Genomic DNA, 27297 nt, shown 5'->3' with positions numbered 1-27297 from the left:
GTAGTGACTGATCAGATTCATTTTAAGAGGGTCATGGGACTATTTGAAATAGCACCACAGGCAAATTTCAGTAGAATAATTCTACTTAGAGAGGCTTTAGTTCTTCATAAAAATAGCTGTCTTTTGAGTTTAAGGGTAATTTCTAACTCTGAAATATAAAGTAGGCTACTCAGTAGTGATTTAATTAAATACAGATAATGGCTTCACATAAGACATTTGTTATTAAAATCCTAACTGTGCCTCAGGAGCAAAGTGTAAACTGTACACTTACTTAAAAATCTGTGATGTGAGTTTAATATTTATACTATGACTATGTGAAGCAGTTGACTTCTGTGTTGTATTTTAAAAATATTCCTGAGGTGCTGCAAGATGGCACAGTGGTTAAGAGTGTTTGCTGGTTCTCCAGAGAACCCGAGTTCAGTTCCGCACACCCACGTTGGGCGGCTTACTGCCTGTAACTCCAGCTCTAAGGGACCCAATGCCCTCTTCTGCTGTGCCAGGGTATCTACACATACAGGGTGCATATACATGTGGATACACACACAAAAACATGAATCTTTACAGTCTTCCTGAGTGAATGTAATATAATGTCTACACTTTATAATTTATACTTCTTTTTTCCTAACAGGGATTTGAAAGCTGGTAATATTCTTCTGGGTGAGGATGGTTCGGTACAAATAGCAGGTAAAGCTATTAAAAATGAAAATATTTCCTAGTTCACAGGACTGTTAGAATTTCTGGGAATGGAGGACAGTTCCCAGGAAATTGATTAAGCACATATAAGCTCTTTTAAGAACGTGTATGGGCAGCTTTGTCCTACTGCACATGCATTTACAGTATGCTTGGGGCTGAAGCCTGGATGGATCATTTCTAGTTCTTCAAATAAGTAGTGCTCTTTTACTACAGAATTTTTTTGATAAGAGTGATAAGACTTTTAATTGTATTATTTTCTAACTGAATATTTTCCACGTTTCAGATTGAATAAAGATACTTATATACCTACAAGAAGAGTGGTTTTGAAAACTTTTTTGATGAGTTTGAAAATCTAAAACATTGTACATATTTTTTTTCTGAATGACTGTTGAGTGACTACATCAGCCAAACATGTCCCATACTTGGCACCTGTCGTTTTGTTACTTTGAGATACCAGAGTAACCTGAAAGTCTTGGCTGGAAGGGAGCTATAGCCTTGTTACTCCAGGTCCTTGCGGGGCTATTCCAGGTGTCCTTTCAGCTATCAGCATCTCTGTGTGGGAATGCTCTGGGTTTGTTTGCTTGGCAGTCCTTTCCTGTATTACTGTCCATTACCGAGCGTTCAGCTTTCGAGCTTCCAGGTATTAAATGTTATTAGCAGCCATTGCTAGCACCACTCTTGGTGAAAACACTCATCTGGTTTCTGTTACTAAGAATGTAGAAATTTGCCTCACATTGATGAATCAACCACACTGACTTCATTTTGGGTTGTAGGAAATATCCTGTCTCCTAGCATAGTTTACGACTTTGGTTATTATTAGACCAAATTTGATCATAGCCCTTTGTTCCAGGCAAAGGTCTGTTTCCATATAAATCTGAAGATCTAGTTATTAGAAATAGAAGAGTTGAGTGGAAAACAAACTCCAGCACAAGCCTAATCTTTATTTTATTTATTTTTATTCTCTTTTATTTATTTTATTTCTTGGAGGTTCTGGGTCAAATGCAAGGCCTTGAGAATGCTGGGCAAGTGCTTTACTATTGAGCTTCCTCTTCAGCAAAAGAACTCGAGCTGTGGGGCATTTCTGATTCTCTGTTTGATTCTTTCCCTGTGGGCCCTCAGTGGAATAAGTAGGATTCTAACCTTGGCCTCAGTATTTACATACTCAAGGGCGACTTATGATTTCTTTTTTTTTTAGGATACATGACAAATTTTAGAAATGCAAATAAAAATCGGGAAATCTTTTCAAATCAAGCTCATTTTTCCTTGAAGTACTAATAAAGGAAATAATTATCTTGAAGGAGGTTAACTTGGCTACGTACCGTAGGTTGATTTAAAAGTCTGGGAGTCCTGTGTTTCAGTTAAGTCCAAGAACTTCAAAATCTTGATTTACATCCACTGTGTGATTTAGGGCGTAATTATTCCGCCTTTCTCTTTGGTGTGGCCTTCCTTCCTACAGGTGGCCCTGCCTTCCTAGGGTGATTGCTTGACCAGGTCATGGACTACCCAGCTGAATTAACTCTTAAGGGAGGAGGCAGTGTCCCCATCTAGAGGTATATTCCATTTTTGACTATAACAGTTTTTGGTGGCTCTCAATATTTATATGGAACTTTGTCCTTAAGTCATCTGCCATTAAGTTAGTGCCTTACATATGCATATTTTGTCATCCCTTAGCAAGTGAAGTGTTTCTTATCTCAAAGGCTAGGGGGAGTTTGAAAAAAATACTTCAACCAAAGAAGTGAAAGATGAAAAAAATGTGGCAAAACTCTGGAACTATCTGGCTGCCAGGTCTCCTGAGTGCAGGCTTTGGTTTCTGCTGTCTTGGTTAAATTCCCAGACCATCACTCAGTAACTCTGTGACGTAAATCATCTCACCAAACCTTTGTAAGACTCAGTTCCGCTAAAGAGAATAAAAATACATCCTTTGAGAATGAGGGCACACAGTAGGCACACTCCAGCTTCCTACAGAGAGCTGCTGTTCCACTGCTGCTGCTGCTACTCTGGTTACAGGAGTTGCTATCATTACTGTGGTCAGTAGGGTCACACTTGTAGTGCCTGGAGATGTGCCTCTAATTTGTTTTGCCAAAGGTTCAGCTTTAAGGGACTTTATGGATTACAAAGAGGTAAGCTAGTAAATCATAGAATTTGGAAGAAAACTCGCCATTATTCTTGCTTTAGGTCAATAAGGAAGCACAACTAATATTCTTTGTTTGGTGATGAAATGGTCCTTTTTCACTAAGAGGGTCAAAATAGCAGTGAATCACCTTTCAAATGCAAAGGCAGGTCAATACCTGCCTTATCCTCCCACTTGGTAGCCTGCCAGTCACCCCATCTCATTATTCTTGTCAGATTAATGATCTGAGCTCTTTCCTGGGTGTCTGGAACACCTTGTCCTTTCCTTTTTCTCTGATGGGATCCTCTGAGGTGAGGTTTCCTGTGCTTGTCTTTCTGTCTCAGACCTTAGGGATCTTTCCTTACCAGGAGTGGTGTTGAATGGGGTTGCTCTGGGAGGCTGCTGGGTTCAGGAGGACACCTGCAGAAAGCTTCAAAGCAGGGTGATTGTGAGATTAGCTCGGTGGGTGCATAAAGGGCTGTGCTTTGACTGTATGTGCCTGTATGTGTGAGAACTTTGTGGTACAGTCATTCCTTGTTTTTCTGCTATGTTTTTTGCGTAGCAACTTCATGAACTGGAAGTACCATGTCCCAGATGTCTGGAGTGGTCAAATGGGCATTTAAATAAGTACACCTTCTATACCTTTGGAACTGAAGCTTTTTAGAATTCATCATAAATTTTCTCCCTGTTCTCTGAACTGAGCACAACATTGCATTTGTGCATAATTTTAAATTTCAGATTTTAAAATAGAACTATAAGTTACTGTCTTTAAAAAGCATTTGCCATGATTCCTTGGTGCAGGTTGCTGCTACTGCTTCCATTATGTAGCAGGCTGACATTCTGGTCAGGCAGTTGGTTACTTAGGGCATGGGGGTCTCAGATCTGGACTTTGGGTCCTTAACTGTCATCTTTGGTGGGGAATACAGGGAAGGTAGATGAGTAAGGGGGACAAAAGTAGAGGCACACAGCCACAGCAGGAGCAAAGCTCTCCTTGCTACCACCTGTTCTGTTTGAACAGCAGTGCGTTGCTCGTACCCAGACTGGTCCTGCCTCCTTCCCTTTGTACCTTCCTGCATCCTTAAGACACATATTTTGAAATAAATTAGGGAAGGAAGCTTAGCTTTTATTTCTTCAAATGTATTGTATATTGGATTCCTTGAGAGTGTTATCATGTACATTGTTTTTAGAAAGGCTATTTCTGCTAGCATAATAGAAAGAATAACATTTTTAATGCAAAAATCATGTAATTAAATTCCCTTTTTCAGAATTTTTAGTTGAATAGAAGATCAGATGCCTGGGCTAGATCGCGAGAAACCCTCCTCACCTTAAAGAGTATAGGACCACGCTTACATAATTTAATTTTGTTTACAATGGTGCAAATACCTACGGAAAGTGTAAGCATTTCTATTGACTATCCATGAAAGATCAGTAACTAATGTGTCCTGAGTGTTTCCTGTGTGTCAGGCCCACCCTTGGATACCAAACGTGTTCTGGACTTACTTGGTCCTCCCACAGCCCATGGAGGAAAGAACTGTTAGGCCCATGTTATAGACCAGGAACGGAGACTTAGAGTGAGGCAGTGGCTTACCCAGGTCAAACGTGGGATGACTGGTGAAGCCAAGCTTCTGATTCTGTCCTCTGCTTCTAGAGCTGGTCAGTCCCATCGGTGGGAGTCCCAGGGAGACCCCACTAAATCTTGACTTGAATGATCTCAGTTTCAGGTGGCATAGCAGTAGCATTCACTAGATTTTTCTCTCTCTCTGTAAATCCACTTTGGATCAGGGAACATACCGTATGGTGTCGTCTTCTTTGTTCCTTCAAGTTGAAATATACAATGTGGCAGGTAAAATTTAAAGAGAAAGAGAAGCAGCCATGTTAGTTGGCATTTGGTGTAGAATTAAGCTTACTTGCGACACTACACTCTCTTCAGATTGATAAAAGTCAGCTTTGATGCCATAAGTTAAAACCAGATGATGGAGTGTCCACTCAGGATTAAAGAAAATGCTTTCCTCCTTCTGTGCTATGCTTGGAAAGCCTGTGTGTAACTCCCTCAAAATAAATGTGGATAGGATGCCTCAAATGTAATAGGTGCTGCTACAGTATGTGGTAGAAAAAGGGAAATGGCTGTTGAAAGTCAAGCTCTTTCCATAGCATGGTGCTTATTTTCTAATTTGATATTCTGTCATATCAGGAAAAATTTAGTACCTTGTCTGACAAGTAACTAAATCTCTTTGTATAGAATCGAGAGAGAGGGAAAGAGGGAGAGAGGGAGAGAGCGAGAGAGCGAAAGAGAGAGAGAGAGAGAGAGAGAGAGAGAGAGAATATTTGCAGAAAATAGAATTTAATAGTGAACAGGCCACTGTTGGGTGCTCAGCTACAAATTTGTTTAGGAATGTACTGTAGAGCCAGACATGGTGGCACATACTTTTAATCCCAGCACTTGGGAGGCAGAAGCAGGCAGATCTCTGTGAGTTCAAGGCCAGCCTGGTTTACATAGTGAGTTCCAGGTCAGCTGAGGCTACAGGGAAACTCTATCTCAAAAAGACCAAAAATTAATCAATTAATTAAAAAACATAATGGTCATGACCCAGGGAAGGGGGGGAAAAAGGAAACACTTCTCAAAAAAAAAAAACAAAAAAAAAAAAAAAAAAAAAGGATGTACTATAAAAGTTTGATGTCAAAGTACTATTTTTTTGTTGTCTTTTTTTAAAAGGGGGTAAGGTCTTGCTATGTAGCCGTGGCTGACCTGATACTCATTATATAACCCAGGTTTGCCCAGAACTCACAGCATTTCTCCTGCCTCAGCCTCGTTGGGATCATAGGCATGTGCCATTGTGCCCAGCCATAAAATGTGATTTCTAAAGAAGTGTCTGCTTGTTTAATACTATATCATATATGATAGATGTTATGCTCACATATTTTGTGGTTTTGTCATTTAGGAGTAGGTGCGCTGTCATCCGGATATCTCTGTCTCCCCTAAATTTACATGTTGGAACCTAATTACCAGTGTGCTAGTGGGGTTTTTGGTAGGAGTGAGGTCATGAAAGCTAAGCGCTCATGATTGCGATCAGTGTCCTTCCCTTGCACAGTGTGAAGACACATCTTGAAGCTGGTATAGGTCCACCAGAGAGCAGGACCTTACCAGATGGTCTGTTGATGTCTTGATGTTAGATTTTCCCAGGCTCAGAACATTGAGAAGTAGATTTCTGCTGCAGTTAAATTAAGTGGTGGAAAGTGTTTTGCTGTAGTAGTGTTAGTGGATACTGATTATGCTTATATTTGTGTTTATTTCCATTCCTATTGTTTCATATAGAGAAATTAAATTTGGTACTGAGCTAAGCATGCTTGAACATTGGAAAGCTACCCTCACACCTATTTTAACATATCTGAGTATGTTCCATTCACCTGTTAAGCATACTGGTATGATTTTGGGTAGACTTTTCCGGGAGGAAAATTATGACCTTACATCCTTGAATCTGTGGTCAACTTCAGTCTGTGTTTTCAACACTGAAAACTTCATGAGAAAAAAACCAAAAAACCAAAAATCAAAACAAATGTCAGGAAAGTTTGGAAGGAAACTTCTTCCATTGTGTCAGTATTATTGTCAAGGAACCATAAGAAGGTATATAAGGTGACAGAAGTTTTATTCCCAAACCTGCTGGCTTCTTTTATGTTCCTTCTGTCTTCTTTGGCCCTGATAAGTACACTTTGATGACCATGGCTGGAGGATGATGAGGTATTTCTTGTGTTGTAGAAAGAGAGGCTGCTGCTTTAAAATGGGCTCTTGGTCTGTAGTGGAAGTGGCCTTTGAGGAGTACGGGCATGCCCTGAAAGGGTCTGGGGCACCTGAATCAGGAAAGGTTGGTGGCATAGTATTTATTGGCACCAGCATAGAGCTCTGATACTGAACACCCTGTTTGATATCTGGTGTTCTTTCCAGACTACTAGTCATGTAGTTTGTACACATGTGTAATGGTAAAATGCTAGGGAACAGTTAAAACATTTCATTTAGAATTAGTTAACTGGTACTATTTCTATATGGAAAAAGGGGCCAGCCACTATACTTATTCAGAATGTTGCAACATCACAAGGAGGTGACTGAAGGGCAAGGCTTCAGGCATGGCATTTTTACCTCCTACCGTGGTGCTTTGCTTTTGCTCCATTGAATTTCCTAGTCTCACCAGAGTGAAGAATCTATTAAGCCTACCTGACCATATCATTTCCTGGCATAAAGTTTAAAAACCTGTGATGGTATGAAGCCCCCCAAGAAAACATAAAAGAGGGACCTTTCTGATACCTGTTTCCTCTGCAAGTACGTCTACTTTGGTTTTAATTCACAAGATTCATACTGAACTTTTCTAATGCTGTCTTTCCTACAACTCAATCCTGACATCATTCCTTGTGAAATCTTCTCCCATCCTTCACTACCCACCTTCACTAGGTTAAACTTTTAAGAAGCTTGAAAGTGTTCTCTGCATCCCTGTCTCACTATGTGGATATTGGGCCCCATCTTTTCCCAGAGATAGAAACTGAGTTGTTATCTCCACTTCCCCAGATGGTGTCTGACATGGGGCAAGAATGAGTTCAGGAACTTTTGGTGAGTATGATCTGACTGGAGACATGCTAGGTGTCGTTCCTTGTGGACAGACCATGCAAGTCAACAAGCCTGCTGATGGCAGAGGGTTCAGATCTAAGGCATAGCTGAAAGTTCAACAAAGTAAGCATATGTATCAGCTTAGGGGAAGGGGTGAGAATATTTAAAACATTTAGGCATGTATCCATTTGAAAAATTTTAAAGCTGAAAGTAGACTTTTAGATTTTTGCTTTTGTTTAGAGGCAGGCTCTCACTTGTCCTTGCTGGCCTTGAACTCAATTCTTCCGCTTCCTGAGTGCTGGAATTGCAGGTGTGTGCCACGACACCTAGCCAGAGATAGTTTCTTACTGAACAGTTTTCACCTCTGATTTTGGGTTTGCTCTGCCTTAGGTAGTTTTTGATTAAGTGAGTAATATGCCTAAGGAAGAGTGAAGCAGAGAACATAAGGGACCCTGGTGCCTAGGAAAGAGAACCAAACAGGCAAGTTAAATCTCTGGGGAGCAAAACATGCTTTATAGTCAACCACAGCACTTGTTTTGAGTTTCAGGGACAGTTTATAGTTGTGTAAATTGTAGCTTAGTTAATTATGAGGAATATCTCATATACTAATTCCTTTTTGGCTTAAATAAATAAGGACTGTAAATTGATGAGACTTTTTGATTTGGGGGATTTTGATAAATGGTAACACTTGGTGAAACCTCTAGCGTGAACCAGGAATGCAATCGATTCTGGAAACTTGGTTTTCTATTCCATCTGTATGCCATCAGCAAGATTCACTTGGGGGAGATTTTAAGCAGCCCTTCACCCCTTAGGAACTACTAGCAGTTGTTTGAACAACAACTTAAGGAAGCCTTCCTGGGTGAAACCAGTGGGGAAGAATCACTGTGCTGTTCCTCAGCTTGAGTCCTTCCTCAGCTGTGCCTGTGCTCAGCTGCAGGGGGACGGGATGAGCATCAGGGGAGGCAAGGGGATCCAGTCCCCTTCCCTCTCCCTCACTCCTTCCCTCCTTCCCTCGTCTATTCTTTCTTTCCTTCCCTCTTTTAAGGACCTTTAAGGACCTTATCATTAACTTTCATATAGATCTAGGCAAAACAAGAGTTTTAGACTGAAAGAATAATTTAAGTCCTTTGCCAGATCATTTCTTCATTTATTTTCCTGTTTCCCATTTGTTATAGCCTGCTCCTTCCTTGGTGAAAAGGGGAACATTGGATGTATGGGTTCATAGTGTCTAAATGATTTGTTGGCAAATACTTAAACATTTACAGCATCTCTCACACAGTCCTCTGAGTTGGCACAATGACAGGCACAATGACTATAATCTTACAGTTCAAGTGAAATAGGTGTGATACATTTAACTATAAACATTTTTCTGTGTGTACATATGTTCATATGCATGGTGTATGTACTTATGAGTATAAAAAGGTACATGTGTATGCACTTGCATGGAGGCTGGAGGTTGACTTTAGCTATCTGCTTTGATTTCTCCCCACCTTAGTGTGTATGTGTGTGTGTGTATGTGTGTGCGTAAGCACTTGCATGTGTGTCTGTGGGTGGGCTTAACTACATGGGTCTTTGTGGAGGCCAAAGGTCAATGTTGGGTGTCTTTATCACTTTCCACCTTGTTTTTTGAGACAGGGTTTTTCACTGAACCAGGAGCTCACCATTTTAGCTAGATTAGCTGCTAGTGAGCTCCCAGGATCCACCTGTCTCTGTACCTCCCACCAGTGCTAGGGTTACAGCCTGGCTTTTCACATGGGTGTTGAGGATGCAAATTCTTGCATCAGATCATGCTTGCTCAGCAAGTACTTTACCCACTGAACCATCTCCCCAGCCCCAGTTCTAAATATTTAATGTCTAAAATTCATAAATATAGAAAGAAGGAGGAACTTATAGCCATACTTAATAAGTTGTTCTGGGGATAAGTATATATGTGTTTTAAGTAGGAGTGAATAATCAATAACATCTTATGAATAGCTGCATATATCATGCATTGGCTGTAGATTTTTAGGAAGTTAAAGTACTGTTGACATCATAGTACTCCTGAAGACACAGTAACAGAGGATCTCTCACTCCCTTGTCACTAACATATCCTGTGTCCTTAGCCAAGTACTGTGCCAGTCATGGTTTCTGTTATCTGTAGCCTCTCGAGTTTCTTTTCATCTTTAAACATTATATAACTTCAGTGCAGAGGGACTCTATACCCTAATGTCCCCAGAACGATATGTTCCTCTGTCTTTGATGCTTCTTTAGTGACAGGCCCACCCTTCTGTTGAGAAGCAGAAATTGTGTCTGAGACCCTTGTCTTCCTTTCCTACCCTGACTCCTATTCAGTAGGTCAACATGTCCTCTTGCTGACCTCATTCACCACCTTGACTGCTGTCCTCCTGGTTGAAGGCATTGTCTACTTTCATCTGAATGGAGGTGATGTCTTGAGGGATTCTCCTTTCCTTCCCTTTCACATTAGTGGTCTCCTCCTTGGTGTCTATTGGAAAGCTATAAATTGAATTGTACCATGCCTTTACTGAAAACCCTGCTGTCCATCCCTGTCTCAGGGTGGAAGTCAAAAATCTTTAAGGTGACCCCACAGGACCTTACAGGACCTCACCCTTCATACTTCTTCCTTTCTGTTTTTTTCATGCCAGCCAAGTGGACCCCCTTGCCATGCCATGCCCTTGTGTCAGCATCTTTGCATTGACTGTTCTTTGGTTCAAAATACCCTGTCCTTTACCTCCTTCAGATCTCGGCTCAGATGTGACTTCACTGAGGCTTCCACGTCCATTGAACTTCCTTTTCCTGCTTTACTGTTCCTGACTGCACTCAGTGGCCCTCTCTGTGTGCCCTTAGACCAGCCATGTCAGCCTAACTGCGCTTGGTGAAAACCCAGAGGCTCCTGAGTCAGAAACAGCAGAGGCAGGGCCAGCCATCCATTATAAGAAGCCTAGAGTGATGTGTCAGCTTCACTATGCTAAAGTCTGAGAAGTACAGCTATGTAACATGTTTCATCATTTATCTTATCATCTAATCTCTCTGTTTCCCCACTGCCACTTAAATATCAGCTCCAAAGGGCTGGGGTTTCTATTCCAGTACTGCAATAGAAAGGGTACTGAGTGAGAGCTTGATAAATGGTTGTTGAATGAATTCATGAATGTTTGGCTATATAGCAAATACAGATTTTAAAATGCTGAGCAATAGAGTCTAATGTCTGGTTTTCATAGTTCTTAGTAATTTTTAAATACAAGGTTTTCCAGATTTGAAATTCTGCAGATTCTTTGAATATTTTGTTGTCCTCAACTAATCCCTCCAGAAAACTTTGCAACTAATGTCAGTTGCTTCTTTGAATGCTTGTAGCAACTGGCATTACTTTCATCATCTTCCATAGGGACTGTCTCTTTCAAGCATACAGATGGGCTGTTGTGGTTTCATTGAGGCTTCTGATAGTAGAGCTAGTTAAGTAGAGATTTGTATGAAAAGGACCACCTGCCAGTATATAAATGTTACATAGGAAATTTAGACTTATTAATATTTGATCTAAGTTGTCTGTGCCTGTCTTTGTGGATATGACCAGCTGGGGTCCCCACTGACTTTGGAAGCATGACTTTGACTTGGGAAATAATACTTGCATATTTACTGAGTGGTCTCTCTCGGCAGTTCTGACAACAGAGTAGTCTTCACAGATGGAGAATCCTGGGACTGCTGACCTGTTGTGGACTTCTGTGCAAAGTCCAGTCATTCAGTGGGTCACACAAGAAGACTGCTCTCAGATCCCAGACTTCACTTTCTGTGCTTGCCATTGAGCTTCCACCACGACCTTCCAAGTGGTTTTTAAACAATATGCTTTCGACAGTTCAGCTGCCCTAGGGCTCAGTTCCTTCAAGATGTAAAATAGAGGGTTGACAACACGATCTCTAAGGTTCTATCTTGCATCAGAATGTTTGAGTGGGTCTCATGAACTTCAGTCACTAAAGCCATTCTTAGTCCTGTTTAAAAGCATGCAAATCAGAGGATCATTTTGGACACAGAAGGTGGATTAAAGTTGGTATCTGTCCTTTGACTAATGCTGCCAGAGCTTCTTTAAAATAACCCTTTGATTTACTGAGGAATCAGAGAATAATGGGTTTTTTGGGGGGGCTTGGAGATAATCTTGGTTTTCCTTGTTGACAATAATTAACATATTCAGTAGAAAGTTGGACCACTCATTGGTATATCTTTGGATTGGAGAAAACTGGTTCTTGCCTGGAATCTTCAGCACAGCTGGCCTGAGATTCTAGTCTTCTAGTCACATTTGAAGGAACCTGATTGATGGCAATGTTGATAATCTACCCATATGTTACCCCAAGTATGGAAAGGCTTGCCTCTTGTTTCCTCATATTTTTAAATATAAAAATCTTCCTTTAGGGAATACAAAAGATGTTATGTAATTTCTTTCCTTGTTTTGCTGTCAGAAAAGGCTGTTAAAATCATCATTCTCAGAGGTCTCAAAGACGGTCAGGACTGCCCCTCTATCATTCATTGGTTGGGAACATACATTTGTCCAGAGCAGCTGGCAAGTCACTCTCCATGGTCCCAGCTCAGGAAATTCCTCAAGATCATGTTTTCTTGCTGTACATGCCTTAGACACCATCCTGTGGATGGGACCACAGCCAGTAAAGCTGGATAAGACTATTGAGTACCATTTTCTTGCAAGAGGAATAAGCAGAAGGAAAGGCAGGAATCTGGTGAGGGGCAGAGGTAAGGGGGTAGTGAGTGAGGTTGTTAGAAGATTCTGGTTTTTCTTTTTTCTAGTCCTCTTGCTCTACCAGGCTCTCTGTAAAATAGCAGGTGGTATGCAAATATTTGATTATTGATTACAGATCAGTTGCCAGTGTACTTATTGACTCCCTTAAAAGAAGAATGGGTTTGAGGCTAAGTGATAATAGTATCATGTTCAGTTCATCAGAGTGTTCATGAGTTAGAAAGCAAAGAACAGGGCTTCAAACCGCTGTGCTGAGAGTGATGTGCACTGCAGCTTCTCTCCCTGTGCCGAGGCATCTCTTTTCAACAGCGGTTACTGATGGACAACTAGTAAGTGTGTGACTATAAATTATTTTTATATACTTAAAAAAGATGCTATAAAATTTTGAGTACTCTGTAGAGAAGTGACCCATGCTTGGATATATTTGGTCTCCTGTACACATTGTACACTGTCGAGAGTCACTGGGTTAGGCAGTTCTTTGCCATATGTGATGTATTATATTTGCATCACCCTTGGACTTACCATGCCACAAAATATGTGGCTATGCGCACATAAATACTTTTGGCTGTACAGTCTATTTGTGAATGGTTCTTTTCATCTAAGATGTGAAAGAGGAAAGCTAAGGAGTTGGCTATGCACTGAGGTCATCCAGGCAGCCAGAGTCATGCCCTACCACTGGCTAGGAAGCTTCTGCAGCTTCAGGGTCTCTGAATCAGTTGAGCATCTTGCTACAGTGCAGATTCTGATCCAGGAGTTTTGGACTGGAACCTGAGAGTCTGTGTTTCTGGGAGGCTCCCAGGTGATGCTGCTTATTTTGGTCTATGGACTGCATTCTGGGTAGCAAAGGTCAAGACTAGTGTTTTGAAGACAGTTCTCTTTTCTATTTTCTACAAGTGTTGTTTTGGTCAAGGCATTGGAATTTTTGCCCAACTAGCAGCTAAAAAGTTAGACTTTTCTTATAGTATGTATCCCATCTCCCTTGAGACATTGTGCATTTATTCATTTTGATTTGTGCCTCTGGCATTAAAAGCCATGCAAATTTTGGAGCTGTTTTAGAATCCCAGATTGCAGTGTGTACTAGACTGTTTTCTTGCTGATTTTTCTGAATCCTTTTGGGGATTGCAGTGCCTTTGGCCTCGGATGCAGTGGTTAACTCTGGGCAGCCAGAAAGTGTGTCAGTGCATATGGTTGGATTCGAAAAGGACAGGAGACTGTGAGTTAAGTCTTTGTATACAAAGACATGTAGTCCTTGTCTGATGGAAGGTTAAGCATCAAAAACATTTGAATGTCTCCCATAATAAGAAATTTGGTGCCTCGGTTTCACAGTTGTTGCAGAGGTGCAGGTGTATCACAAAGGTCATGGACTCTTTCCTGCTTCCTGTGCTGTGGTGGAGTGCACGTGTCTTCATGGGGTGCTGTTGTTCCTTGCATGGCATTTTCACATTTCTGTTCTTGTATAGGCACTGTACCCCTCGAGGGTCTTACTGGCCAAGACTAAAACAGACCCTGAGACCATTCATTAGTATAGAACATCCTATCACTGATTGGCTTAGATCAGTTTAGATCCATCCATTGAAGGATGACAAACAGTTAAGGTTGTAGTAGAGCAGGAGGGGTACAGATGTGGTGCAGTCACCCAGCAGTGTGTGCTACAAGGATAAATGGTGTCGAGAACTTTCTACATGCTAACATCCTGATAGTAAAGTTTGAGAAACTGCTCTGACAAGAAATGCAGTAAATTAGATCCTATAGTCTGCCTCTGAAGGAGGGCTACATGTACTATGTGTGTGTGTTAGTTGCTTGTGGCACTTAGGCCCCTGTTAGTGGGTATGCTGAAAAGCTACTGTAATAATAGAGGGAAAACTGCTCCAAAGCACAGGGCCATTATTTCTAGAAAGAAACCAGCCCTGCAAGTGTAAGTGGCTTCTGTCCCAGATCTTGCCACATCTTGGCTTGGTCTCCTAAGCCTTATATTCTGCTCCTGGCTCTGGGTGGTGTAGAGTTTGGCTGAGCAGACCTTGGGAGCCTAGAGGTATGGTGTTCACGTGGACACTTAAAGTGTCCCCTCTGCCTCTTTCAAGGAAGTGCTGTCCCAACCTCTGCTCCCTCTTTTCTTGTAGGTTTCCTAGCTGAAGGGAGGGAGGCTTTGGACTCCTAGTTTCCACTTAGACTTGGCTCTCAGGGCCTGGAGGCTTGATGGCATTTCACTGATGGAAAGGATCCAGGAGAGTAAAAAATTGCTCTGATTTAATTCAAAACCAAAAATAAACCAGTGGACAAAGACCGGGTGTAATTACTCATTAAAAAAGTAAAACAAAAATTATGATTTTTTTCTGTAAAGACGCTAATGGCACTTGGCTGAGGTGTGTGACAGTTGGGTAAACACAGCAATGGGAAGAAGCGATACAGGAAGCCTGGTGACTCCCACAGACAAGCTTAGTTACAGCCTCTGAGTAGCTTCCTTGTTATTCTCCAGTGACAAGCTTAGGAGGAACAGTTTGATCCAAATGCCAAGGTCAGAACTGTACTTTAGGAAAATTAATCTTCATGGAGTAAGTAGGCTGGGTTGCAGTTGGAAGAGGCACTCTTCTGAGCTTCTAACTCTCCCTGGTCTGTGCTTTCCCTGTTTCTTCAAGAAATGGGGGAGAAGTCACTGCAAGTATGATGGGTCTTTTCATTCATGTTGTTCAACTCATGTAAAGGTCACTCTTTCACAGATTTCTTCATGTCTCGGCTCCCTGGAAAGCCAGGATTATGTCTAAGATGCAACTCTGCAAGGCCATGGTCTCTAAGCCCCGGCCATGCTCCGTACTGGGTTCTGAGCAGGAGTAGGATGCCCTACCACTGACAAACAACCCAATATACCACTGACATATACCCCAGCATAAACACAGCATGAAAAGCATGAGATACATTGTTAAGAAAGACATTCTGTAGTCTGTTCCTAACAGAATTAAGAAAACATTAACTTGAGTTTTATGTCTATTATTATACAGTTCGCATAATTCAAGTCACAGTGTACTTCTTTTTATGCTTGTTGGGGGTGTCCTAGTTTAAGGAAAGCTGTGGGGCTTGGGGAGGCCAGATGCTGACAGCACTAAGAATGTTGCTGGGTGCTTAGAAGCACATTTCAGTTTTGACAGTGAAGTCTTGAGAGTCTCTCGTGGTGTTGGGGGGTGCGTGGAGAGGAGCAGCAAAGGAAAAAGGAAAAAACGGAATCAAACTAAGTTACAAAGGGATTGTTTTTGATGATATAAATATGACATTCAGGATTAACCAGAGAACCTCAAACTAGTTTTTCTGAGTAATCACAACTTGATTTTTACTCAGGGAAGAGCTTAGGAGATGCAGGATATTAATCCCCACTATATTCTATTTTGAATTTCCTTTTCTGTGAAGAGAAACACTCAACTTTCCCAAAAAGAAGTAGCTCTCTTTTAGGAGGACTGGTTTTATGCAGACCCTCTGTCACTTGCTCTGCTCTTTGGCTGTTTACTCTTTTATCCCTTCCTTGTTTCAATTCTGATAGCCACTAAATCCTTGTATTTTTTTTTAAAGAATTTCCAGAGTTTCTTTTCATGGACTAGCCCTGTTGATTGTACAGCTGGATTACAGCTGTGGTCTGCTCTGCATTTGCCCTTCTTTCCTGGGAATCCTTACATGGAATTTTTCAACATTTCTCCTCTACAGGTGGTTACCTTTGTCCTGGTTGCTAATTGGTTCTGGTACAAGTTCCTGTTCCTCATGCTCAGACCCTGTTGGCCCCTCAGCCTTCTTATCCAGCTCCCTGACTTTATAAAATCATGGGTCCTGGTAAAAAGAGGTTTCTGGTAGCCAGTAACTCTCAAGGACCTCCCTCCCTCCTCCAAAGCTATGGGGACATCTTCCTCCCCCACCAGCCACTTCAGAACACTGAAGAGATCACTCTTTCTCTTATATACTGTGAATATACTTCAGGAAGTTCTGCACTAACAAACATTGATTCTGTTGCTCTCTAACCAAATGTTGAATTGACTCAGTGTCATTGTTTCAACACACAGGTTCCTTTCTTTATTTCATTTTAAAATAATTTTATTACATTTTTATTTATTGATTAATTGGTAAGCACCCCTATCTCCTGGACCATTTCACTGGCCCAGCACAGGTTCATTTGTACAGAGTAGCAGTTATTATGGGGATTTGCAGTGGATCAGGAATGGTGACTCACCCATGGAGTCCCTCCTAACTCTTAAGGAAATTAATTTTCAAACTAATTTTCCCATTCATTAGCAAGTAAAGCCCTAGATAGTTCTCACAATTTGTTCTGTAAGCTCAAGGAAATGCCTGCTCCCTTCCCTTGTAGTAGGAGAATGAGAAGTTCCCTGCAGCAGACACACCAAGATTCCAGATACAGCTTTCTTCTGCCCTAATCTTTGGCATAAGTAAACCAAACACACATGGCACTAGTCAGTCTGTAGGTTTATGTTTTGGCCAGACTCGGTTATTTTCATTATTTTCAAGCAAGGTAAAGAAAATACTGTAAATGTTTTAGCAACTTTCTGTGCTGTGAAAACCCTTCATTTTCACTAGTCAGAGCTGGTTTCCAGTATACATCATGCTACTTGACAAGTCACTATTTCCTTGATAAAACTTCCCTGCCATTTCACCTGGCTCATACCTAATCTATGCTTTGATACAGATAATAAATACGGGTAGCAGCTGCCTGTTGTATCCTGAACCAAGCCCTGCCAGAATCCTGACTGGGTGTTCTTGGTTAGGCTAACTGGTTACCTTGGTTGAGGTATTACAAGCAGAATATCACACTGTATATGTTGAAATACTTAGGCAAATTTTAGACATTGTAACAACACAATTGGGCAGAATTGTTTTGTAGACTAAATTACGCAGGAAAAATTACTTTTCCAGTTGCTTCTTTTTTATTTTTATTTTTTCAAAGTGGATTTTGCCAACAAGTTCTTGGTTAGGCTAACTGGTTACCTTGGTTGAGGTATTACAAGCAGAATATCACACTGTATATGTTGAAATACTTAGGCAAATTTTAGACATTGTAACAACACAATTGGGCAGAATTGTTTTGTAGACTAAATTACGCAGGAAAAATTACTTTTCCAGTTGCTTCTTTTTTATTTTTATTTTTTCAAAGTGGATTTGTTGCCAACAAAAAAAAAAAAAAAAAAAAAGAGGAGCTTTTCTATAAAGATGCTGGTGTGTGTCCTTTCTGGGAAAGCTGGGAGATGGATAGTGCTGGGTCTGTGTTTCCTCCCTGGCCATTTTGTTCTCTAGCTGAGTGGCAGAAGCCTGTTTGAGAACTGGGAGGGAGCTGCTGAGAGTGGGCGCCAGGGCTCCCCATGGTGCCCAGCACTCCCAGCACGGAGACTGAGGCTGAGTATCAAGTGTCCTTAATCACAGAGTCTGTGGTTCTCAGGACCTCCACCCTCCTTTGTATTCCTGCCAGCCCCTGTAGATATTTGAGTTTTTGACCTTCGCAGCTGTCAGACAGTTTTGCTTCTTGGCTCAGGAATTGTGCTTTGCTCAAGCTGTGTCTTTGTCTGGAGCTCGTTTCCTGTTAGGCTTGCCTGTCCAACTCCTCACCTCATTTTCAAGGCCAGGCCCATGGTGGTTCACTTTGGATATTGTCTATAGTGACAGTTATAGCTCATCTGCTTCTCTACACAGATAACACACGTTTGATTGTACACGTTGTGCTGTGGTTCGTTATTTCATATCTTACCCTCCTGGGATGACAATACTCCTAAAGTCAGGATGCAGATCTTTCTCATATTTCATTTCTGCTACTGAAGAATGCTGATGATGACCCCCATGGCCCACTTGTCTTATTTCTTAGAAGGTAAAAACAATAACTTGTTGATTTGCTTAACAGTAATTGTATGGAATATTTATATATGGCAAAAAAGAAGTAGGAGAGTCTTATAAAATGAAAGCAACAGAAAAATAGGCCTAAGTGAGAAAACAGGTAAGAAACAGAGGTCCAAAAGATCAAGAGTCACAGAGCTGAGGAGCAGTCTGACGTTAGGTCTGTCTTCTGTGATGCCTACCTCCTGCCTGTTAGTATGTGATGTTCTCAAAATCGGGTATCAGCAGTGCTGCAGATCCTCCTCAGGGCTTCCCAGTCACACATCCAAATAGGACAATGAGCAAAGTTACTCAGCAATACATGACAAGCTAGCAAACATGATGAATACCAAAGGAATTGCCAAGAGTCAAGGTGCCCAGGGTACCTTTTTCCCTAAGGATCCCCCAGAGTGCCCTTTGCTGTTTTTGTCCACAGCAGAGTGAACAGTGTACATGGACAAGCAGCAAGCGCAGAGGTAGCACCGAGAGGCAGGAGCTGTGGAGATGAGTCTAAAAGCAGCTTGGTGGGGGAGGAGGCCCTGGTTGAATCTGGGAGCAGTGAGGGGAGGGATTCAGGTTTATGTGTTAGGCTAAAGGAGCTTGACTTCATCCTAAGGGGACATGCTTTATAGACTTTAAGGAGACCTCAGATCTGTGACATAGAGAGGCATGCTTGCTGGAGCCTGGAATAGGGAGAGCAGGAAATGGAGACTCAGGAGGCTCCTATAGGCATCTTGGCAAGAAGAAATGGTGTCTGAAGCTGAGGCCTTGGCTGTGGGGAAGGAAAGAAGCAGATAGATTCAAGAGGTTGCCTTTACTTACGAAGATGATAGCATTCTTTCTGGCTTTTTTCATTACGGTAGCTTTTACCCATATCCTGCAATTAATTCCTGTAGGCAGGAAGATGGGCTGGCTAACTTCATGGGTAGCATTTGACTGTTTGTTGCCAGAGAAATGTATATGGTTCAAACCCAAATATGTCTGGCCCCAATCCCTTCAGCTCTGTGCAGGTGGTCCTAGGAAAGTTTGGCTTATACTTTACTATCCTGACACCTTGTTCTCACTGTCACATGTATGCGGTCTTAACAGAATATACTGATTTCCCTGTTTGTATAAGCACATGATGTACTTTGGTCAAATGTTCTGTTCCTCAGTACATATAAATCTTTCTGTGTACACATTGGCCATACATAGGAGCAAACTTCTGTATTTATTCTTCAGTGTTAAGATTGAGTGGATGTTAGGCTTGAGGTTTTTCTACTTCTGGGTGTTTTGTTCTGAGTTTTAAAGACATTTAGCCATCTGTCTATGACTTTAAAGTGGATATTCTAAGTGGAGACTCTGAATAAATATATGACTCACGGAAGATACATTGAAGGGGCATTGTCAGCACTGAGCTGCTGCTGCACATCTTTCTCAGCTGGCTTTCTAGCCTTTACAATGTCTAATGTAAGCAGATATTATTTTAAGGAATTGAAAAAATAATGCATATAATTTTTTTAGCTTGATCCTGTCTTTGAGGAACTTTACTTGCTTCAGCTGCAGTTAGAAAAGAACCTAATTTTTCCTCAAAACAGTTTTTACTCATATCATTAGTCTTAGATAATATCTGTTTATTTAATATTGTCAGGTTATAACATCATTTTAATAAAAATAGAAAGTACAGTTCCAATTCCTTATTGAACTTCATTTGGGGGAATATAATTGAAATTAAATTAATTTTTTTCTTTGAGACAGGGTCCTACTATGTAGCCCTGGCTGACTTGGAACTCACTATGTAGACTAGGCTGGCCTTTAACTCACAGAGATTGGCCTACTTCTGCCTCCCAGGTGTTGGGATTAAAGGCATGTGTCACTAGCTCAGTGAAATTAATATTTTAAAAGCCTTGCAAAATTATATTCATCTTCTTTAGTCATGGGTAGTAGATGCTTACAAATGATACACTTTACTTAAATCTTCTGTGAGAAGATGAATTACTTGGTCTCCCACCCACAAGATACTCAATTGGGTTTTTTTCCCACAGGCCTTAGTTTTTCTGATTGTAGTATAATAATTCAAAGAATTCTAAAGTTGGACCCATAAATGCAAATTGTTTAGAAGTTTTCAAAATATAACTTTTGTTCAATATTAATATCCAAGTAGAAGTTAGAACAAAGACTCTGTTTTTCAATTTTCATTTCTTTACTTGCAACTAAAGTCCTATTGGGAGTTTAATATATTTAAATGTAAACAAAGCCAACATATTTCCATTTATAGAAGTAGTTACAACATTATCAAGTCATATAGGTACATAACAGTATTAGAGCGCTAAAGCAAATGTACATATGCTTTTTTTTTTTTTTTTTTTTTTTTTTCGGTCTTTTTGAGACACGGTCTCCCTGTAGCCCCAGCTGGCCTGGAACTCACTATGCAGATCAGACTGGCCTGGAATTCATGACATCTGCCTGCCTCTGCCTCCTGAGTGCTGGGATTAAAGGCGTGTGCCACCATGCCCAGCTTGGGTATGGGTTTTAATTTAAGGTTTTTCTTCATCCTTGCTGTCATCCTGGTAGTCATCCTGGAGAACCAGCACAGGAGAATGGTATCAGAGCAGTTTAAGGAATCATACTGCATAGTATTCTGCATCATTTTGAGGTGCTAGCTACTCCTCTTTTGTGTGTGTGGGGTGTGTGTGTGTGTGTGTGTGTGTGTGTGTGTGTGTGTGTGTGTCAGAGTGTAGCCCTGACTGGCCTGGAACTTGATATGTAGACCAGGCTAGCCTCAAACTCACAGAGATCTGCCTGGCTCTGCCTTCTCTCCCGAGTGCTGGGATTAAAGGTGTGCACTACCACTTCTTGCCTTGGCTACCCTTAAAAATTTTTTTTGATATATTATTATTTTAATGTATGAGTGTTTTGCCTATGTATATTTAAGTGCACCCATGTCATGCAGTGACTGAAAAGGCCATAAGAGGGCGTTGGGTCCCTGGTACTAGACTTACAGATGATTGTTAACTGCCATGTGGGTGCTGGGAACTGAACCAGGGTCCTCTCACCAGTGTCTTAACCACTGAGCCATCTCTCTTGCCTCCTTTGACTGCCCTCTTTATTACTTATCTGCTAGTTCACTATCCAGGGGTCCGTGGCTTGGCTTGGCTTTTACCAATAAGTGTGCTAGTACTGAGTAGTTAGTTCTTTAATTTATTGACTACTTTTAATCTTTATGCAAAAGTATAAGCAGAGCTGCATTACTTAATAAGCAAGAGGTGTTTACTACGGTCATATACAGAGATTATTTTTGCATATATGCTTATATGCATATACAGTATATCCAATTAATCTCACAGAACAAACTTCTAATATATGATGAATGTTAAGAAGAGCATGATTTTTTGTCTAGAAAGATGGCTTAGTGAGTAAAAGTCCTTGCCATGCAAGCCTGAAGACCTGAGTTTGCATCTCAGAACCCATGAACAATAGCTTGATTCCTGATTTGGTGTCACATATCTGTAATCCCAGAACTACCACTGTGTGGTGGGAGGCAGAGACAAGAGAATCACCTGCAGACTTGTGGGCCAACTATCCTGGAGTACTCAGCATGGTGAGAGACCTTGCTCAACAAGGTGGAAGGGGAGAACTGACTTCTGAACATTGTTCTCTGACCTCCCCAAGTGCACTGTGGCATTCATGTGCCTCCCTACGTACACACACACACACACACACACACACACACACACAAATAAATGAAATGAAATGTTATTTTAATTCCACAAGCCATTCCATCTATTCTACCTATATTTGTGAAAATTATCCTGGAAGCAACCCTTTTCTGTACCTGGGTTTGTGTTTGCCATTATGATTTTGGCTAAAGTATTAGTGAATATTGTTTAGTTCAGGACATGGGAATGTAGAATGGATTCTTTTGTTGTTGTTGTTGTTTAAAAAAATTAACCTTTTGAGGGGTGCAGAGATGGTTCAGTAGTTAAGAGCACAAAATGCTCTTTCAGAGGATTGGTTCCCAGTGACCATACCAGGCATTAACAACCATCTGTAACCCCCAACTCCTGGGGAAATCCAACACCTCTTGCTTTTGTGAACACATGCCCAACCCAGACACATACATGAACACATAGTTAAAAATAAAAATAAATTTTAAAAATTAACTTTTGAGCATTGATAACAGAATTAAATGGGCTAGAAAATCATGACTAAATAAATAAAAAAGGAGCTATACTACCTACTACTTTTGCATTTTGCAGTGGCATTCTTTTAGTCATTAAAACAATAGAATCTTGGCTAAAAGCCAAAGCATTTTATATTCAGGGATTTTCAGAAATGTTTGTGTTTTCATTGGTATTATTATAATCTTCATGAATAATTGTGACATTTGGTACCTATTTAGTAGAAAACACTATATAGTATGGCGAGCTTGCTTGTCACCAATGGTGTTTTTGGTAGTGTGGGGCATGACAGATGGAAGATGGGAGGACAACCCTGTCTTGTGTCTGAGAAAGCTCCATGAACATTGTTTGCTGCAATTCATTAACACCCTACATGGGAAGATATTGGTTTAAAACCAGAATTTGTATGCAACATAAAATAAGGTTAATTTTTTTTTTCTTTTCAGATTTTGGGGTAAGTGCATTCTTAGCAACAGGGGGTGATGTTACAAGGAATAAAGTCAGAAAAACATTTGTTGGCACCCCATGTTGGATGGCCCCTGAAGTCATGGAACAGGTAAAAAACAAATACATGTGTGATGTCATACAGTAGTACGTTTCATTGGTGCACTAAAGAGAATGTCTAAATAATCTTACATAACACCCTTCTATTATTTGATAGTTGTTAACATTTCATTCACATCAATCATTGAAGTGGAGTGCATCATATAATGTAGATTGAAGTCCTGATTGCTAGCCTTTAGCAAACTATAGTGAAAGTTATCTATACAAACAGCTCTGATTTCTGACAAAATAATGTACTGAATGCTGTATGACATGCCTGCTGCATCAGTCTTGATTTTCTTCTTTTTCTTTTCTTCTTTCTTAGGTGAGAGGCTATGACTTCAAGGCTGATATGTGGAGTTTTGGAATAACTGCCATTGAATTAGCAACTGGAGCAGCGCCTTACCACAAATACCCTCCAATGAAAGTAATTACCACTGGAATAACATGTTGAGTTGGAAATGTGATCGGGTAGCATCGGCTCTCCAGTTCTCTTGAACATGTTCATTTTTTTCTTAAACTTGTGAGAGTTGATGGAGGAATGCAGCCAAATTGAATGCCATCTCATTTTGTCATGCACAGACCTACAAAAGTAGTGCAGTTCACAGTTTTGCAACTTGACTATGTCCTTAGCTTAGGGTTGAGCAACTTGGCCGATGGGGAGTCAGAGCTCTGACAACTGACTGTTTAGAGAGCTGGACAATCTCAGGCCTCTGAAGAAAATCTAAGAATAGATTACTGTCTTTGCAGATGGGTTTCCCGTCTACTCAGGCATTTTTGTTTTAAATAGTCTATACCATTTTCACCCTGCTCTCAGAGTGTGATGTTGTGGCTCATCTGATGTGAGTGAGTCACAGTGTTTTTAAGCAGCCTATACTTTGGTACTATTTTCAGGTTTTTGTTAATTCTATCTGGCCTACTTCTGAGATGGTACCATCAGTTTTAATTCCCTGAATTGGATTTTGTTTTGAGGCTCAAATAGTTCAGTGAAAAATATGAAGATATTTTATATAGACCGTGGTCTATGATTGTTTCATGTTTCAAGTTCAGATTACTGGAAAATTCAAGGAATTAAAAATTAAAACCTGATGATGGAAACATAAAATAATTATAGCAATAAAAAAAGTGGGGAAGGTGGTAGAACTTAGTTGTGGAGCATGCATTTAGGAAGTGTGAGGGTTTGAGTTTGATCCCCAAGTACTTTTCTAACCCTTGCCCTTTAAAAAATACTTCTTGTAGAAAAAAATGGAAATACAAATAATAATAAGAAAAAGATTACCCACAATCTCACAACCAGAAATGATATGTTAATACTGTAATGGAGTTAATTGTTTTAATTTGTATTTTAGTTCTGTATTGATTAAGCCCAGGGCCTCACTTGTGGTAAGCACATACTACAACTGAGCTACCCCAACCCCATATATTGTTTTCTATTTCTCTATATATTTTAATGTAGTTAAGATTTTAATAACATGCATACATGTATGCATATGCATACCTCTTTCTATGATTTTTTTTTTAGCAGAAAATTTAAAGTTGAAGCTTCCCAGGAACATTTGGGAAAAACTAAAGGGACTCTGAGGACTTTGTGTCCACCCAGTTTTCCTTGTTTGTTATTTTCTCTGCCTCCACTTTTGTTTTTCTCACCTGAATCAAATGAAGCACTTGCTGACCCGGCCTGGGACCCGGCCTGGAGCCACCAGGACGTTTCCCTGGAGTTTTCAGTCACCCGAAGTCCCTTTGGCTGTTGTCCACAGAAATCAGCTGTTGCTTTCATCCTTCATCTGTTCACATTTCTGAAAATGTTTGAAAAGAATCTTGAATGTACAGAACTTGCATAAATCAAGGCTGCTTTATGCATTAAGGAGGTTTGTTTGTTTTGCAGGTCGATAGTTTCCTCATTCTCTCATTCTCACAGCAAATGATTTTGATGTTAGGGTCAAAAAGTGGATTTTTCCCCCTTTTGATTTGAAATCATATTTTGTCTTGTCCCTGTGCCTGTAGCATAGGCTTTAGATATGATATCTGTTTGTAACTCATAACTAGCTCGGCTATCTTTCAGTATCTTACTCCTCCCCTCCTTCTTTAAAGCAGTTTTCTCATTTGTTTCACTTTAAAAGGAAATCATGTTACCTCCTGGGATGCTATGGTTTATTTTTAGAGCTGGTAATATGTCCAGAGTACAGCTGGTTCCATAACTTATGAATGGCCGGCGCACATGAATATCCCTTTCTCTCAGTTCCCACTCTTTTTCCATAACCAGCCTGTGCTGGACCTACGTGCTCCTTGAGGCCCTGTGAGAGCCAGTTCCCAGAAATTTCTGTCCCCACTGCTTTGAGAGATCATTCTTAACACACAGAGCAAATTTCCAAAGTTCTGTCAGTGGGCATACAAAAAGGTGAAAGAGTATGTGAGTAGATTTGCAAAAGGAAGTAGAGATTTTCAGTCTACAAAAAGCACATTTATGGGGCTGGAGAGATGGCTCAGCAGTTTCGAACACTGATTGTTCTTGCAGAAGATTTGGGTTCAAATCCCAGCACCCACATGGCAGCTAACAGCTGTCTATAACTTTTTGGTCCTAAGGGATCCAACAGCCTCTTCTGACCTTGGCAGGCATTTCATGACAGGAGTGCACTTACCTACATGCAGGCAATTACATGCATACACATAAAATAAAAATAATAAATTTTTTTAAAAAGCACATTTATACCTAATAAAGGAAGGTCTTTGAAGCTTTTATAAAAAAATTCCATTGTCACTCTTATTAAACTAGGACTCTGACTTCACCTTTGTTTTGATTGCAGGTGCTAATGTTGACTTTGCAAAATGATCCACCCACTTTAGAAACTGGAGTAGAAGATAAAGAAATGATGAAAAAATACGGCAAGTCTTTTAGAAAGTTACTTTCACTGTGTCTTCAGAAAGATCCTTCCAAAAGGTATGTCAAACTCAGTGGAGGAATGAATGACCTGGTTTGAGTCCTGACAAAGCTTTGTTTGTGGATAGGGAAAAGGACACATGAGGATAAAGGGAAGGCACTTCTAGTCCCAAGAGAACCCTGCTCCAGTCCCCAGGATGTCATCCTGTTAGTGGAAGACAGCTTGGGTCCAGGGTGGAGAGATGTCAGTGCAGGACAAGGGGGAGGTGGAGGAAGACTTTGGTTAGTAAGATTCACCCTGAGTGTTAAAAAGAGAAACCAGAAGAAACTGGCAGTGCTGCCACCAGAAGCTGAGCCCATGTTCTGTACTGTGTAGGTTGAGTTGACCTCTCAGAATTTGAACATCCAGCTAGCTCCAGTCTGAACCAGGCGAAGCTATTGAATTTTGCATGAGCTTCCTTTTAGTTGCAGAACAAGTTGTTTGTGCTATTTAAAAGGATATCAGCAAAGAAGATTAAAGGAATTTTTGCCTAGAAAGATAAATCATGTAAATAGAAATAAGTGGCTTTAAGTTAACTTTAGTGTTTCCTCTACTGCTCTCCACTGAAGTACCTCTGTTTTCTGAATTTGTTACTTCCTTCTTAAATTCTGTGATACTCAACTATCCTGGGACTCTTTCACTAATAATGGAGCCCTGAGTTCTTTATCACTTAAAGGAAAATTGTGAAGCTAGGATTCACACAGACCCCTTACTCCTTCTAGGGATGTGTTTATTTATGTGCAGCGTCTTTCTGACAGACCCCTTATAGACCACTAAAGGCTCCAATTTTATAATTAGATTTTAAATCAAGATAACTTTTCTTCTGGAAGTTTCTTTTTCAGGGATGGAACCCTGTTGTGAGAAGCCATTGCTTCATTCTTGTCTTGAATTATTTATGTAAATTGTTAAGCTTTTTTACTTTACATAGTTTAACTGTTGGACTTAGGCTTTGCTTTTTAGATTAAGCACAGTTTTGTGGTATTTTGTATTTGCTATTATTTGCTATTGCACATCTTGAAATTATCTCTAGCAAATAATACCCATAGATTATTTCTGCTTAAGATTTTTGTTGTCCTTACATTTGATTTATAGAGATTATGTTCCCTCCAGTGTTACTTGATGTTTCATTGAGGTTATTTTTTCACTCGCTTCATAGATGACCATGCACAGATTTTAATTTTATTCTTCAGCATTTTCTTATCTTCTCTTTGTGTCATTTCCACAAGTGAAAATCTGACATCACAGAGAAGACAAGTTTGATCCACAGGCCTTGAGAGATGGCCTTGTCTTTCCAGGCAGTTCTGGGTCTTTACCATCTTTGAGATTCTTGAAAAGTTCCGATCTACCTAGTGGCTGTGATGAGTAATGTCATGAGGTCCTGTAAATGGCGCTGTGGGATAGAATCCTTAGTGCACTTATGATAGGCTGCTTCTTTGCAAGGTTTGTAATTTGATCAAAATAGTTGAGATTTACACGTAATATATTCAGCAGTCCATTTTTTATTTCTTAACAAACGTGAAGGCTTTTCCAGGTTTTATTCAGTGTGTGAGTCCATATACCTGATTCCCTTCCTCTCTGTGAGTATGAGAGAGGGGGGAGAGAGAGAGAGAGAGAGAGAGAGAGAGAGAGAGAGAGAGAGAGAGAGAGAGAGAGATTGAGTTCTTTTAAATATTATATCCACCTATTATATACTT

At 40.5% G+C, this 27297-nt stretch overlaps 1 protein-coding gene across 1 annotated transcript in view; it reads left to right on the top strand.

The window, feature by feature from the left end:
* Stk39 (serine/threonine kinase 39) overlaps nucleotides 1–27297 on the top strand; it is a 331576-nt gene that overhangs the window by 95406 nt on the left and 208873 nt on the right. The window contains exons 9-12 of the mRNA XM_008849922.3: nucleotides 629–684; nucleotides 22589–22698; nucleotides 23011–23112; nucleotides 25490–25623. Coding sequence (XP_008848144.1) covers nucleotides 629–684; nucleotides 22589–22698; nucleotides 23011–23112; nucleotides 25490–25623 — 402 coding nt within the window. The remainder of the gene's footprint in view (nucleotides 1–628; nucleotides 685–22588; nucleotides 22699–23010; nucleotides 23113–25489; nucleotides 25624–27297) is intronic.

This window comes from Nannospalax galili, unplaced genomic scaffold, assembly GCF_000622305.1.
Source record: "Nannospalax galili isolate Female #2095 unplaced genomic scaffold, S.galili_v1.0 scaffold165, whole genome shotgun sequence".
NCBI lineage: Eukaryota > Metazoa > Chordata > Mammalia > Rodentia > Spalacidae > Nannospalax > Nannospalax galili.
Note: the sequence above shows the minus strand (reverse complement) of the source record. Positions and strands in the feature narration are given on the sequence as shown.